This window comes from Carassius gibelio, chromosome B3, assembly GCF_023724105.1.
Source record: "Carassius gibelio isolate Cgi1373 ecotype wild population from Czech Republic chromosome B3, carGib1.2-hapl.c, whole genome shotgun sequence".
Lineage (NCBI taxonomy): Eukaryota > Metazoa > Chordata > Actinopteri > Cypriniformes > Cyprinidae > Carassius > Carassius gibelio.
In genome coordinates this window covers 47568464-47586127 of record NC_068398.1, presented here as the reverse complement: position 1 = coordinate 47586127, position 17664 = coordinate 47568464, and the positions used below count along the sequence as shown (strand labels likewise).

General features: G+C 40.3%; 1 protein-coding gene across 3 annotated transcripts in view; it reads left to right on the top strand.

Annotated features, from left to right (window-relative positions):
* Positions 1 to 16585, top strand: part of LOC127952318 (gastrula zinc finger protein XlCGF8.2DB-like) — a 37116-nt gene extending 20531 nt beyond the window's left edge. The window contains exons 1-3 of one of the 3 annotated variants that reach the window (XM_052550710.1): positions 2531 to 2576; positions 3297 to 3505; positions 10903 to 16585. In XM_052550710.1, the coding sequence (XP_052406670.1) occupies positions 3337 to 3505; positions 10903 to 11969 (1236 nt within the window). In that variant the 5' untranslated portion in view covers positions 2531 to 2576; positions 3297 to 3336 and the 3' untranslated portion in view covers positions 11970 to 16585. Of the gene's footprint in view, positions 1 to 2530; positions 2577 to 3296; positions 3506 to 10902 lie in introns of those variants that run through there. The other 2 variants (XM_052550711.1, XM_052550709.1) reach the window with 2 other exon arrangements.
* The last annotated feature ends 1079 nt before the right edge of the window (positions 16586 to 17664 follow it).

The following is a 17664-nucleotide window of genomic DNA, read 5'->3' as shown; positions in this document are numbered from 1 at the left end:
AAAAAAAAAAAAAGATGATGGTGTTTTGTTTCAGTTTCTGTCAAAAGGCTAACACATTGTAAAACTAGCATTAATAGACAGGGCCAGCCTAGGCAATATTTTTTATGGGGCCCCTCGACAGCCCATTGCACACAGTAATTTACATTTAATCATTTAGCAGACGCTTTAAACCAAAGCGACTTACACATGAGAACAAATACAGATGAGAAGTAATTGTGTTCATGAATTTATTTATTTATGTTCTATAGCAGGGATCCTCCAATCTGGACCTCGAGATCCACTTTCCTGCAGAGTTTAGCGCTAACCCTAATCAAACACACCTGAGCATGCTAATCAGTGTCAATCAATGTCTTTGGGATCATTCGAAAATGGCAGACAGGTGACTTTAATAAAGGTTGGAGCTAAACTCTACAGTGCACTGGACCTCCAGGGTAAGATTTGAGGAAGGGGGTTCTATAGGCTTCTATATGGATGGTTAAATTATACTAAATAACACCTAAGCCACATTACAGCCTAAACACAAATAACAGGAGTGATTAGGCCTACAATCATGCACAGATTTTTTCACTGAGCCCTTTCAAAAGATTTAGTTTTCCATTAGATGGCAGCAATCTTCCACTTAACTATGAAATGATCACATTTCTCACCATGATTAAAATTTATGTGAATTTTAAAAATAATGTAAAATGTAAAACGTTGCAAAAATGAAATGTTGAAAATGAAATGTTTTTTTTTTTCTGCAGTCAGCATAGCCATTTTTAGTTCACTCTGTAATATGGTTTCTGCCTCCGTCCGTCCTTTAGTGATAAAGTTTGAAATCGCAGGTGTGCCCCTTTCTGCCTCCACAGCACGATTGTGCCGGATTTATTGTGCTGCATTAACGTCGTTTTTTTCTACCGTGTCCGATACTGAAATCAGTGTGTCATTTCTTGCAAAAAGTGTGGGAATTGTCGATGCTTCTTCATGATAAGAAATTAATTCTTCCGACTAGCTGTTATATTTGCAGCTGTATTTAGGTTTGTTCACCGTAGCACCACCTGAGTTTTCTAATGCCATTTTTAGTGACGCTTGATTAAAATCCCCCCCTCTATCTGCGCATATATCAACTATGCGACAGAGCTTTAGGTTGCCAGGTTGAGGTCACAAATGGGTTCAAAATTGTTTGACGTATCTATTGTGTGAGTAGGATGCGTTTCATACAAGATCTGGCAACTGGACAACCTTGGAATAATGTATTGATGTGATTATTCATATAACGAGGTAGGGCCATACAAATTACGGTAGTTTCCCAGGAGAAATAACAAAATGGGAGGGGGACGAGAGATTGGTGTGAAATACGTGAGACTCTCTGGAAAAATGGGAGTGTTGACAGGTATGAGATCCATACATCCATAAAAAGAGACTAGGGAGATTATGTTGGCGTTAGCTAACTAGCAACATTGTACAGCATTTCCGTTCCGCTAGCTTACATACCCTAGTAATCCATAATGTAAAAAGAAGCAATAACTTCAATCCAATGAAACTCATTGGCTTATTAGACACACCTGGAAAATCCTAGCGACTTTCTTTGCACACATGTCCTCCAGTTTCAAAGACTCTCTATTATTAACTTTAATCAAAAGACAAGTCATCTGTGCCAGTAAGTAAGTAACCTTCTTGGGCAGATACAATCTGGCATGAATGGCAGTGGCTCTTCTCTAAATGGCAGGGATCTGTATTTGAACCATACATGGATGCTTCCAATAATGACAAGTGCTGACAATACTATTAACGTGAGGTACGTTTTTAAATTGATTGGTTATTTATTGTCTGTAGACATGCACTTTCAAGTTCAAATATATAAACTATTTAAAAAAAAAATAAAAAAAAATCATAGAAACATAATCCGCTATAGTCCCAGAAATCGAGTATTGAAGTAAAATTATAGACAGAGGACATCTTAGGGTGCTTTCACACTTTGTTCGGTGACCTGGACGACCCGAGTTTGATTTTTCAGTAAAACGGATGATTTTGCTGCTGCACAGAATAATCAGTTTATTAAAAAATGTTGAATCATTGCAAAATATGCTAAACTTATTTCAGCAGTGTAGTACACAATTCACCAGAGGAGGGCATTTAAATATAAATTTTTAAATGCATATTGAAATATGAGAATACATTTCATCTTGGCAGAATGTTTATAGAAGCCAATCTTTAATTTTCAAATTCTGCACACAGTAAATACCGGTACTAACATTAAAGCATGCAACAATTATTAAGTAGTATGCGTCTGTTGCCCTAATAAAGGTTACATTTGGTTGACAAACCTTATATATTTATAGTTATTCTTTTTTGCCTTTCAGACAGAATCTCACACAGCCTTATACCTTTCATTGGTAGTTTTATATATATATATATATATATATATATATATATATATATATATATATATATATATATATATATATATATATATATATACTATGCCACATATAAAACCTTTTTCTTATACATTTATGCAATGATGAGGACTTTTATTTTACTCTGGTGGTATGACGTCATAAAACCGCGCCACGCTGTGATTCGACTGAAGAAAGGTTTGTGTTTTTAGCCATTTAAAGTGAAGTGTTTTAAATCGATTCAACCCATTGGAGCCATTTCATAGTGTTTAATAAGCGATGTCAAATTAATTATTGTTTAATGTCATACTGTAGCGCTTTATCTAACATTAATGAGCGCTAATGTCTGGGATAAAATCCATTGACCTATAATAGAGATATAACGTATAGATCAGTGATTAAAACTAATCCACACATCTGCAACAGGAGAGTGCGCCCCACTTTGCTTCCTTTATCGTGAATTAGTTTGCCTTAAACACGAATTGATGAGCAAGTGATGGAGAAACGGAACTTTTGAATCTCTAAGTATTGAATCAATTGCTTCTCGCACTGATTCAGTGATTCGAATCATTTGACTCGCGCGCGCTGACGATCCGCTCAACGTAAACACAACAAAACATAAACATGAGAAGATAACTCTTAGAAACCAGTATTAAACAAGCTCACTAACTAAAATATGATATAATACACGTTATCTACAAATACCAGCGATATAAATTATAATAATGTACTTTCTAGAATATCTGTGATAGTTTATTTATTGTGCTAGTTTATTTTATAATTATCATGCCATTTACTCCCACTTTGACTGACTCCCTTATCAGTGCGCTGACTATACTGAACTAGGGAGCTGATTGAGATGGTTTAGTTTTTCTGTTTTGTTTTTTCTGTTATTTATTCTCATCTTAAATGTCACAGAAAACTGAAGTTGAGATCCAGGTGACACACTATTATAAAGATGGCATTTATTAAGGAGGAGACTGAAGACGTCACTGAAGAACCATTCAGAGTCAAACAAGAAGATTCTGAGGAACAAACAAAGATGGCGTTCATTAAGGAGGAGATTGGAGATGTGAAGATTGAAGAAGTATTCAGTCTGAAACAAGAAGAAAGTGAGGAACAAACAGGTTGGTTTTCATTCTCAAAGATAAACTCAGTCAATTGATCCATAATAAAAAGTCCAGCTCTGCAGAAATAAATGACATTTACACATTAAATTAGAATAGCTTATACAGAATTATGTTTGTAATTATTCAGCTCTCTTGAGCTAAACTTTAAGGGATAGTTAATTTCACTTGATTAAACGGACCAGACAGCTAACGCAGATATGTCCTGACTATGTAACTGGACCCAACCATATTTGTTGCAGTGGCATACCAAATAAATGTGGAATGGAAATGAAACATTGTTAGAACATCCTAACGACCGAAATACCATGTACACCTTTATTTTTAATATTTACACATCTCACCTTTAGTCCGGGTCTTGATGTGCTCCGACCATAACCTTGAATACATAATACAATAAATACATACAGAACTAATCTTGTAAACCAAATCTGTGGTGTGAAAAATAAACCTTATGAAACCTAATAATAATGTCATTAATGGGGATTTATAGTAAATACATTCTTTACATACATGCAATGCAAACCAATACAAAAACATTCAATTCTAATAGAAAATAGACAAAAACACTGTATTCATTCACAAATCAACTTTTATTCAGTGCTACTTTCTAGAAGTACTAAGCCAAAACATTTTGGACATTGCTCCTGTTCTTTAAAGGGGGGGTGAAATGCTCGTTTTCACTCAATCTCCTGTTAATCTTGAGTACCTATAGAGTAGTACTGCATCCTTCATAACTCCAAAAAGTCTTTAGTTTTATTATATTCATTAGAGAAAGATAGTCTGTACCGATTTTTCCCGGAAAAACACGAGTGCCTAGAGGCGTGACGTGTGGGCGGAGCTAAAGAATCACGAGCGCCAGTAGGCTTTTGCGTTGAGAGCGTTTGGAAGCTGTGACACAGATCCAGAGGCTGAAATTTAACAAGAGCAGCATCAGCAAACGACGTCTCTATGTGGTATGTACTAAAACTGTATATATTTGCTTAGCGGTTTTGGAAAATGACTAAGTTCCACTTTATGTCATCTTTTCTGTTTTAAGCTGTCCATGTGGAAAGTGCAGTTTGATGACAACATCGCATGTTGTTTACTTGATGTGCTTACGCGCCGATAGCTAAGTTAACAAGCCTGTGGTTCCAACACACAATCGTGACCCTTTTTTGTTGGGACTGCATTATCCTTAAGAAATAAACAATACGTAAATCCGGCATCAAACTGTGCCTTGTTTGTAAAACAAGCATCTTCGAAATGCAGGGAACAAACAAAAACACTTGCACAACTCCGTTGATGCTCTGTAAAAATAAACTCCATCCACTGGTCCCTTAATGCTGTTTTTTTTTTGGTAATCTGTGCAGGGTTGTCTTGCCCTGGCAACCAAAAACACACTTCTTTTGTGACATGTCGTGACGCTCTCGCTCTGATCAGTGAAGTCTGTTGTGCTCTCAGTGCTCTGCTATACGGGAGCACGCGCTCTTCCGGGAGAAGTGTCCTTAGCACCCATATAAGGAAATTCCGCTCCATCTAACGTCACACAGAGCCATACTCGAAAAAAACTTTCCGAAACTTGTGACAAACCGGAAGTAGTATTTTTGGAACAAATTTTTGAAACTTTGTCCATGTTTAGCATGGGAAACCAACTCTTTAACAGTGTAAAAAACCCAGTATGCATGAAACAGCATTTCACCCCCCCTTTAAACATGCGAAGTGTTAAGTTATGAGCACAGAAAACTGAACACACCAGTTCAAAGATTACACAATAAAATCAATTGAAAACGTTTGTCTTATTAAGGGTATAGTTCATTTATTTTAGCAAGCTCCTCACCTAGTGGGTGGTGTCAGGTTTTGTATTACACAATTTATTTGAACTACTTTATAGAAAAAAAACTTTTCTAATCTTAACAAAACACATATCATCGGAAAGAGTCTCAAGGTCTCAAGGTCCCAACTGCCGACTGTTTTTTTGATATTGAGACTGAAATGTATATATTTTATATAAAATATTTCGAGTACATTTGAGTTACAGTAAATGGAATAATTTTAAGTTATTTTTTCTTTAAAAAAAAAAAAAACAAGACCAAACTTATGTCTATATTCCAAAACATGCTTAAATTACAACCATTGAAATTTAGTGTAATGTTACGTGTATTCTCAATATACTCTATTCTCTTTTTTATAACCTAAACAGGCAACGTGACTCAGGAGTTGCATACGTTTCAAAACGTGCTAAATAACAAGATAAACAACATATGACTCTATCTTTTTCTTCAGCACCCTAAGACAATGTTCAAAATTAATGTTACTAGTGATGTAATTTTTTTTTCCAAAAGAAAAGTAAGTTTAATATATAATTATCTACTTCAAAATATGAATGTTCTCCACCACTGGCAGCCATGTTGGATTTAGATCAGGCTGACTAGTAGATCACTGAAAACTTGAAGCAAATCATGTGACCAACATACTTGAGACAGGCCAGGCATTGATACATGATAAAAGGATTTAATAAAAAAATTGTTCTTAACCCCAACAAATACAATAAAAAGTGTGACTCGTGGGTCACATTGCCTGATTTAGGGTTAATCGATTCGTAAAATAAATTCGTGCGAGTTGAGGGGTGTTGAGGATGCAGGTTTCGAGGTTCAGGTTAACAGGTTAAATAATGATGTTATCTCTCCTGTATTATTTGGCCCACCCCTAAAACCAAAGCTTTTGTTTAGGAAAATGAGCGTGTTGACTTTCTCAGGAGAATCTGCGATCTCTGATAACTGACTGTGGAGAAGACTCTTTCAGACAGTGCTGAGGAGGCAGAGTTAACTGCTGGACAGCTTGCTCTTCTGAGGGAAGGACAGGAGGGTATCACTTCAGCCTGGAGGAATTCAGGGGGGAAAAAACGACTACGTCTGAAATGCGGGCTTTGGCCAGACATCCACCCTCCCCAAGGCTCCGGGGTAGGCCGGGAAAAGCACCTCATCCCTGGTCACCTTTGACTCCTTCCTGGGAGGGCCCCGTCTCATGCACGCATGTGCCAGACACGGTGCGTCGCCCTGGTTAAAACCGTACCTCCTAGGCACACCCGCCCATAGCACCAGTGGCAGGGCGGGGTCCTAACTCTGGCGTGAAACGTGCTCCACTTGTGAGTTATTAATTACATAATTTTGATTATTGGTTGAACTAACCCTATAAGGTCATTGTTTTGTTGGAAGGTGAACCTTCTGCCCAGTTTGAGGTCCTGAGCACTCTGGAGAAGGTTTTTGGTCTGGATATCCCTGTACTTGGCCGCATTCATCTTTCCCTTGATTGCAACCAGTCGTCCTGTCCCTGCAGCTGAAAAACACCCCCACGGCATGATGCTGTCACCACCATGCTTTACCTTTGGGACTGTATTGGACAGGTGATGAGCAGTGCCTGGTTTTCTACACACATACCGCTTTTTTTTTCAGCAAACTCCATGGGGGCTTTCATGTGTCTTGCACTGAGGAGAGGCTTCCGTTGGGCCACTCTGCCATAATGCCCCGACTGGTGGAGGGCTGCAGTGATGGTTGACTTTCTACAACTTTCTCTCACCTCCCGACTGCATCTCTGGAGCTCAGCCACAGTGATCTGTGGGTTCTTCTTTACCTCTCCCACCAAGGCTCTTCTCCCCCGATAGCTCAGTTTGGCCAGACGGCCAGCTCTAATAATAAGTCTTGATTGTCCCAAATGTCTTCCATTTAAGGATTATGGAGGCCATTGTGCCATTAGGAACCTTAAGTGCAGCAGGATTTTTTTTTGTAACCGTGGCCAGATCTGTGCCTTGCCACAATTGTCTCTGAGCTCTTTAGGCAGTTCCTTTGACCTCATGATTCTCATTTGCTCTGACATTCACTGTGAGGTATAAGGTCTTATATAGACAGGTGTGTGGCTTTCCTAATCAAGTCCAATCAGTTTAATCAAACACAGCTGGACTCAAATGAAGATGTAGAACCATCTCAAAGACGATCAGAAGAAATGGACAGCACCTGAGTTGGTGACGGGATTGGCGAAGGGCTGGCAGGAAGACAGGCAGACCAGACAGGTGGAGGCTCTGGTGGAAAAAAGACACCCGGGAGGAGGATGACAACACAAGTCCAGGGTGGAGCTCATGGAGGGAGAAGTCAGGAGAAAGCTAGAGGAGTCAGGCTTGACCCAGGCCATAGCCCTGATGGTGGCCTATGGTGGAGCCGACGGAGGAAGGGCCAACAACTCCAGGGGCCGGCAAACGGTGGCAGTGCAGGTGGATGTGGAGCCCTAGGTAGAGAAGGAGAGCCAATTAGCCAGGACAGCTGGGAGAAACCGGAGGGCCAAGGAAGAGCAGATGGTTCCAGCAACCGAGGCGGGGATCCGGAAATCCGTAGTGGAGCCGGAGGCACTTTTGCTGTCCACAGCCCTCTCCATTGTGGCGATCGCTGTAGCTGACTCTTGCACTTGGTATGATGTCACTAGAAGCTCCGGCTCCACAGCGATCTTCAGCTATGTAGCACTATTTGGCATTGGCTTATTGGTTGCAGTGGGCTTTGGCTCTCTGTCAACGGTGGGCTCGAGCTTTGGCTCTGCACAGCAGGGTGATGGTGGGCTCTGTGCTTTGGGTCTGGCTGTGTTCTGGATTGGGTGTAGATGCTCTCTAGACACCGGATGATTGCCTCCCTCCAACACAGTCCAGTGGTGTCTGGGAGGTCAACAGGGCAATGTCAACTAGCCCCGATCCAGAACAGGGAGTTCAGCGAGGTGTTGTCGAAATGGCATACTGGCAACTCCACAGCATACTCCAATGAAAGTAGATTTATAACTTTTTCCTCCATGTCTGTCTGCTGGAAGTTGACTGTTACTGTTACAGATCAAATGCTAGTTTAAATGCTCATTTGTCACAAGTGTCATTCTCAGTCATTTACAAACATGTCATTCACAATGATCACCATTTGCTAAGCAAAATATTTTTATTTTGTTTTGTCTTCTTGATGACAAATATTTTATATATTTACAAATATAATAATTCATATCAGGTACTGACACAGAGTTCAAATGTCCTGTATAGACACTAGACAGACTAAACCTGTCGCAACGCGGTTGTGTTGCATCCGGTTTACTTTTTCGCGACCTAGCAAGCTCAGTAACTCCTCATCTGCACATGCTCTCTTTGAAATAGGAATCGTTGCCATATTTCTTGTTAACATCTTTTATTTATCGCAGTCTCGTTTGTATTTGGCCAGTTTGGAGAAAGCCTCACCAAACCTGACCAGCCAGCATTTGCCATCACGAGAACTTGTGCAAACTTGTGCTGATGGGTGACATGAATGCAGATGACTCCAGATCGGCGATGTGGTATTTGCTTTCCCAACAAGATCCATCACCCAACCCTAAATTAATTTGCTGAATGCATAAGTCGTGGCCTAATGGCTAGAGAGTTGGACTGCCAATCGAAAGGTTGTGAGTTCGAGTCCCGGGCCGGCAGGAATTGTGGGTGGGGGGAGTGCATGTACAGTTCTCTCTCCACCTTCAATACCACGACTTAGGTGCCCTTGAGTAAGGCATCGAACCCCCAACTGCTCCCCGGGCGCCGCAGCATAAATGATGTCCACTGCTCCAGGTGTGTGCTCACAGTGTGTGTGTGTTCACTGCTCTGTGTGTGTGCACTTCGGATGGGTTAAATGCAGAACACAAATTCTGAGTATGGGTCACCATACTTGGCTGAATGTCACTTTCACTTACATAAACTGTATTTTCCTGCGCTCAGATCTGCCAATCTAAAGGAAACGCTGTGTTTGAGTTAATTTGTCAATTACCATAGACTTAGAATTTGCAACTATCACAGTTATTACACTTATATACAAAACTTTGTAATGAGTTTGTGACGTCACCTGCACTACCGCCGGTGGCAGTAGACAACCAACCACCGCGGCTTATCGGTTCCAGTGGACTTTGGCGCTCTGTCAATGATGGTTTCGAGCTTTGGCTCTGCACAGCAGGGTGATGGTGGGCTCTGTGCTTTGGGTCTGGCTGTGTTCTGGATTGGGTGTAGATGCTCTCTAGACACCGGATGATTGCCTCCCTCCAGCACAGTCCAGTGGTGTCTGGGAGGTCAACAGGGCAATGGTAACTAGCCCCGATCCAGAACAGGGAGTTCAGCGTGGTGTTGTCAAACTGGCTGAACTCCACAGCATACTCCAATGAAAGTAGATTTATAACTTTTTCCTCCATGTCTGTGCTGGAAGTTGACCGTTACAGAACAAATGCTAGTTTAAATGTTCATTGTCACAATACTCATTCTCAGTCATTTACAAACATGTCATTCACAATGATCACCATTTGCTAAGCAAACTATTTTGTTTTGTCATCTTGATGACAAATATTTTATATATCTACAAATATAATAATTAATTCCATAATTCAGCCATCATTTGAAATGCTTTATGAATTCAGTATATTTCCCAGATATGCTATTGGATACATCTTAACAAAGACAAAACATGTTGTGCGTAATAGAAAGGTTATCTGGAGACCAGCTGATCACGTTTTATTTGGGTCCCAACCACGGTTAGCTTGCGTCATCAAGACACCAGCTATTTACCCCTATGCCTAGTAATGACGGCGCAGGAGAAGGCAGCAACTGCATAACATTACTTTCATATATTTACTTTTTTTAATCGTTTACAAAGCTTTGGTACAAAACGGCACTTACGTCTGTCTTACAAATGTACTACAAATGCTTGAAAGAATGCTGAAGGTAAACAGAAATGAGATGTACAGCTCTCTGTTGCAGCGCGTCAGTCACGCTTTTCAGGAAAGTGAGTGAAACACACACATTTTTATCAAATTATTTGTCATTAATAGCGGTTCACTTCCGCGTTTTTGACACGATTGCGTTCACATCAGCAGTGAAACCATACCGGAGTTCACACAAACCGTACCCCGGATCACCCTTTCTAAGCGGACTCCGGTACAGTTCCCGGGTGACAGCGTTCACATCATTGTAATGAACCAAACTCTGACGTCAATCGTGCACGGGTGTGCACCAAAAGTGCTAGTGCTAGTGTGAGAGCACCCTTAATCATCTTCTCAACTTCATTTACTCTGTGCTTGTTAAATCTTGTGGGTCGAGACCCACAGGATCCCAGTTCCAAAGCAGTTCCTCTTTGTTATGTTTTGTTTTGCTTTCTGAGGGTCTTGAAAACTGGCAGCTTGAAAGAATTTGGGATATGTCCTAAAGAAACCAAAGAGCTCACAATATTGACATAAAGGTTCTGAAACTACAGGTCACAGTAACTTTGTGGGTATAGGATCTGGCAGACATGGTTGTTTGATGCTTTACATCTATAAATGTTTTTTTTTGTTTGTTGCTATGTGCCATTAAACCAGGGTTGAATTATGTATGTTTCTTTCTGCTTTAGACCTGATGCCATTGAAAGAGGAGATTCAAGAGCTCAATGATATGGAAGAAGAATATCAATGTGAGAAACCTCATCAGTTCATGACTGGAGAAAAATATTTTAGCAACTCAAATACTGAAAAAACATCCTCACAAAACAAAGGCCAAATGAAAGAGCAAACTGGAAAGAGCCCTTTCACTTGCCAACAGTGTGGAAGAAGTTTCAATCACAAACAAGCCCTTAAGAGGCACCTCAAAATTCACACCGGAGTAAAGCCTTTCACTTGCAAACAGTGTGGAAGAAGTTTCAGTCTCAAACAAACCCTTGACAGGCACATGAACATTCACACTGGAGTGAAGCCTTTCGCCTGCCAACAGTGTGGAAAGAGATTCTCTGACAAAACACATCTCAACACCCATGTGAGTCTTCACACTGGAGAGAGACCTTTTACCTGCTCTCAGTGTGGAAAGTGTTTTACACAGAAAAAACACCTTAATATCCACATGAGTCTTCACACTAGACGATGCCCACACACCTGCAAACAGTGTGGGAAGAGTTTCTCACAAAAAGGAAATCTTAAGACCCACATGAGAGTTCACACTGGAGAAAAGCCATTCACATGCGATCAGTGTGGAAAGAGTTTTAAACAAAAAAAAAACCTTAATGTCCACATGCAAACTCATACTATGAGATTTACAGAAAACCTTAACAATCACATTAAGATTTACACAAGAGAGGGGACTTTTATATGTCATCAATGTAGAAGGAGTTTTAAAGACAGCAAATGCCTGAAGAATCATGTAAAAACTCACGCTGGAGAGAAGCCTTTCATGTGCGATCACTGTGGAAAGACTTGCGCAAACAAAGCAAACCTTGAGAATCACAAGAGAGTTCACAGTGGAGAGAAGCCATTCATCTGCCCTCAGTGTGGAAAGAGTTTCCTGTACAAAGGAAACCTTAAGATTCACATGAGAGTTCACACTGGAGAGAGGCCTTACAAGTGTCTTCAGTGTGAGAAGACTTTCATGTATCACTCAAGCTTGAAACGTCATTTAAAGACTCGGGCCTGTTTCACACCTCAAGCTTGAGCTTGACGTCAGCATGGCTGCAGCTGCAGACTCGTGAAGGTATTCACTAGGGATGTGTGGGTCTAGTTGACTAAACGGTACAGCTCCAGCTAGTCGACACTGGAAACAATTAGTCAATTAAACAAGACAGAGAAAACAAATTTTTTTCATAAAACTGATTAACATAATTTCTGTGTTACATTAAATAAGTTAAAATAAAACGTTTGGAAAAAGAACACTGTTTCAAAGGTGTATCTTGGCGGAAACTCAGTTTTTACTTCAGATCTTGCATGCATTTTCTTCGTGTCTGTAGCAGCAAGCTCAAAAATGATCAAATGGAAGATGAGCAAGGATTGTTAAGAATGAGAAGAAAACTGTCAAGTTTTGTGTAAACTGTGTAATGTCAAATTGGCTTAATAACTACTGGAGCGATGTGTAATCATATTCAGCACAGGCACAAAAGCCTTTAGCTTCTGCTCTCAATCAGGAGAGCACTAGAGTGACTGTAGCATTGGTTTCGACAGTAGTTGAACAATAATTTAAAACCAGACTGTTTAGACCTTAGAAATCTTACTTTTTCAACATGGTAGACCGCTGCTGTGTGCCAGGATGCCAGAACAGATGGGATAAGGCTAGAGTTGCCAACCGTCCTGGCTAAGACAGTCCTGGTTATTGGTTTTGTTTTATGGGTCCCATAAGTGACCTCTCTTGGCCCATTTCTTGCCCCTTCACGAAGTATCGCTCGCAATACAGATAAATCCGTCCACGTTTTTACTTCAGTGATTCAGGTTTGGCAAATACAAACAACATGATTATTTTTAAGCAGTCCAACATCCAGCTGTGCAAGAAAATATGCAATCTACCTGAGACGTGATCAATAAGGGAAGCCGTCTTTCACTATTGCAAAACAGAGAAAAAAAAACATTTTACATTTAAAGGGGTCCTATTGTGCTTTGTCATTTTTTCAACTTTAGTTAGTATGTAATGTAAGCTCAAAAAGTAAGCTCAAAGTCCAAAAATTTTCCGTTCTCTTTGGAGTGTTACAAGCTCTTGGTGCATAACGAAGATCTGTAAAGCTTCAAAGACTGAAGTCTCAAAGCCAAAGAGATATTCTTTATAAAAGTTACGAGAGCCACTCCCACCTAAAACGTTTCTATCTAATACGCCCCCACGTCTAGAACAGCGTTTCCACCTCTGGAACTTTCCCCAGGAACTAGGGACTGTGGGCTGGGACTCGGTGTGTTTCCACCGCAGGAACCAGGATCTTAATAAAGTTCAGGGTAAAAAACAAATGCCCCTCAAAGTCCCTGCTGGCGGTTCACGCAGCATTTATTTGGATAATTTTCAAAATATTACAATTATTGTGTCATTAAATGTAGTTTTAAAAGTATTTCAGTAGTTGTTTAAAACTCAAATCTGTGGTTTTGACGGTGAGCTCCACACGATCAGCGAAAGCTCAGTGATCATCTATCCGCTGAGAGCAGCCTCACCTCGGCTAGTGCTTCTGATGTGTGCCGCTGGATCTGATGTCACTTTAGTGGTAAACATAAAATATAATTCGTTTTAGGTAAATCTAACAGATAATCTTTGGTCTGTATTCATTATATCTATATGTTAAAGTTAAAATAAAGAGAAGCAATTGATATAATATTTTGTTTCATTATAATGGCTGTATACTGTAATTCCTCAAATAAAAATCTGTAGTCAAATAAACGCCAGGCCTCTGATAGTGGCCGGGAGCGTGGTCAACATGGACAAATAAAGGCCGGGGGAAAATTTATATGGATAACCTCCTAAGTGCCTTTCATATAATGTGCATTCAAGTTCATCGTAATGCACAGGTGCCAATAGATGGCAGTAGCAACATTGGATTTAACACAAGTCTCATTTAGTGCCAGTGATGGACTTTTCAACAACTTTATTGAAAATGAATTTGAGGAAAGCAACTTTTTAAGCAATTTTGTTCACATTTTGCTTGCAGCTGAATGTTATTGGATACCAGCAGTTGACTGTGCTGGAAGGACTTTTGTCTTTTAACTTTTAACAGAAACCAACAGGTCTGGGGGAGAATAATTTTGGATAAAAAAGTTCCTGGTACAATTATTTTGGGTAATAAATGCAGCATTATCAGTCATGATCAGGGCTGGGAAGGTTACTTTTAAAACGTTTTTTACTACAGATTACAAAATACAAGCTTTCAAAAGTAATCCGTAACGTATTCCATTAGATTACCCACGTTTAGTAACTTAATCAAAATACTTTAGAATACTTTGAAATACTTAAGCTTTGTTACACAAAGGAACATATGAACTTGATGTCTTGTTTTTATGCTTTCCAACGTCTACCAGCTATAATATAGTTTTCTTTGCATTTTATTTTTAAGAACATCAGTTTTCCACAGAATTTCTATGAACAAATTTTTTTTCATGTAATGTAAATCTTATAATCAATATAAATTCAATCTGAATACAATGAATGGGATTCTGTACTGTTTCATGCTGCATTCCAAGCTTCAAAACGAATCCAAACACACAAAACACATAATAAAAGTAGCTAAAACAACTGGCACAGTTATACAATAGATTTCTTTAATGAATGGACCAAACTTTATGTGAAAAAGAGTCGCAAAAGAATCCATTTAACGGCGTTACGTATTTTGCAATTATCTTAAGAATTGCAATAGCTGCCTAAATGTTCATGTAAAGAAAGAAGGCGTAACTTTTATTCTCTCTGTTGCCGCTGCTGGCATGTCGTGGACTTGCTGTGTGTTTCATTGTGAAAGCCCTGTCCACATGAACATGATTATTTTTTAAATCACAGCTTTTTCTACGTGGTTTGGCCATTCCGTCCACGCGTAAACACAAGTGTCAGGTTACTGAAACTGATTTTTTAAAACTCCTGCAAGGGTGGAGAATGTGTTTTTTGAAACTTAAACCACATAAACATATAGCATTACACAAAATAATAAACTGTCCCAGCTAACCAATCACAGCACACACCGGCCCAGCTAACCAATCACAGCACACACCGGCCCATCAAACCAATCACAGCACACACTGGCCCAGCTAACCAATCACAGCACACACCGGCCCAGCTAACCAATCACAGCACACACTGGCCCAGCTAACCAATCACAGCACACACCGGCCCAGCTAACCAATCACAGCGCACACCGGCCCAGCTAACCAATCACAGCGCACACCGGCCCAGCTAACCAATCACAGCGCACACCGGCCCAGCTAACCAATCACAGCGCACACCGGCCCAGCAAACCAATCACAGCACACACCGGCCCATCAAACCAATCACAGCACACACCGGCCCAGCTAACCAATCACAGCACACACCGGCCCAGCTAACCAATCACAGCACACACCGGCCCAGCTAACCAATCACAGCACACACCGGCCCAGCTAACCAATCACAGCACACACCGGCCCATCAAACCAATCACAGCACACACCGGCCCAGCTAACCAATCACAGCACACACCGGCCCAGCTAACCAATCACAGCACACACCGGCCCAGCTAACCAATCACAGCACACACCGGCCCAGCTAACCAATCACAGCACACACCGGCCCAGCTAACCAATCACAGCACACACCGGCCCAGCAAACCAATCACAGCACACACCGGCCCAGCTAACCAATCACAGCACACACCGGCCCAGCTAACCAATCACAGCACACACCGGCCCACCTAACCAATCACAGCACACACCGGCCCAGCTGAAACTGGCCCAGCTAACCCATTGCAGCACATTTTACATTTCAGAAGGCGGTCCTTCTTTTGATACAGCAACTATTCGCGACATTCATGCCAGACTGGGGAGACAAGTGTTATAATAATGTAAAATATGTGAAAGATAATGTTTTTCAATACAATCCTCGAATAAGAGAGCCTGTTCTAGTACACCCCTAAAACAAAATGTCAAGACTTTGTAAAAGATCATTGTAGGCCAGGCAAGGCAGGTTTATTTATATAGCACGTTTCGTACACAATGGTAATTAAAAGTGCTTTACATAAAAGAAAGTAAAACTTGTAAAATGCATAACTTGTAGCGTATTTTCTTCGTTAAACAAACAAAATGACCAATAAAAACAAGTGTCAAGCACCAGAAGTAGCCCATATTAAATTATGTTTAATTGAAAATATGCATTTTCCTACACACACACACACACACATATATAGCCAAATTTTTTTGTAATCCTTAGTAGAGCCCTGCACGGGCCTCAAATCTAGGCCCGAGCCCAGCCCTGGCCCGAGACGCTCAGGCCCTAGCCCGACCCGTGTCCGACAGCTCATCAGAATTATCAGCCCGAGTCCGACACGAGCCCGTGTTTTTATTTATTTATTTTATTACACAGCGGAAGCCTGCCCTATTTGCTTAAAAAAGGTGGCAGTTTTGTGTTATGTTTCTTTTAGTTTCTTTATCAAGTTAATTTAGAAAAATGGAGCATTTTATTTTTTTAAATGACGATTAACGTTAAACAGCCGAGTCGACAGCGAGTAGCCTAAAACATATTTAATCAATTAAGCCTCTCAAATGAACGCTAATACTTTACTTGGCTACAATAAAATCCATATATAAAACACTTCAAGCTTATCACACAGTTAGTATAATAAATGTTTATTTATTAAACCACAGTGAGTAAAAAAAATAAAATAAAAATGAAATACTGAAGCAGGCTCGCAAAAGCACTCGCAAACGAAATGAGAAATAGCCTACAATCTAAACAAAAATATTAATTAAAAACAAACTTGCAGGTTATCTTACCTCAAAAATGCACCACAGAAATCTTTTTTCCATTAGTTTCCAACAGTTAAACAAAAATAAAGTCCAGTCAAATGAAAAGTTAGAACAGTCTCTAACAGAGCATAGTGGAGAAAAAGAATAGCCTCCAGAGAGGAAGGTTTTAACCCAGTCCTCCTCTCTTCTATCACTCTTCCCGCTGCGCTGAAGACACGTTCGCTGATGCTGCTGGCGGGACATTAAACACAGAGCGAGCCAGTCTTGACAGTCGCGGTAGCAGGGTCTCGTGCTGTTTACATTAATTTACATTACTTTAGAGGCCTATAGCTACTACTACAACAAGTGGATATAAGTGAAGTGTAATCGTGGGTCGCGCTGATGGAAAAGCACGCGTGCATTAGACTGTCATGTCAGTATGTCAGTTTAATTATAACGGGTTGAATAATCAGATTATGAAAGTTATGAGGTTATGAAATGTCTTTCTATGTTTGTTTTTCTATCGTCGACATCAACTTCTAATTTTGTTATGTAATGTCTAAAAATATAAATAGAAGGATAACCCAAAAAAGGCCCGAGGCCCGGCACGCATGTGAGCTATAACGTGAAAATTGGCCCGAAGCCCGGCCCGAGGGGCATAAATAAGTCGGGGCCCCGTCGGGCTCAGGCTGAAATGCAGGGCTCTAATCCTTAGGATCCCTTAGAAACTAAAATGGTTCACAACAATAAAAAATTTAAACATTTTCAACACAAAATTTGGGATTAAACTGGTTAAGATTTCATGACATTTATGATGTCTGCTGTACTCACAGTAATATAGCTATGCTGGCTACCTACAAGGACAGCTAGGGTCGATTATGTTAGCTAACAACACATTTGCTTCCATTTGTACCGCTCCAGGCGATTGTGGGCCTTTAAAGAGTCTCTGGATGAGGGAAAGTTGTGAGGTAATATTAGTTGTA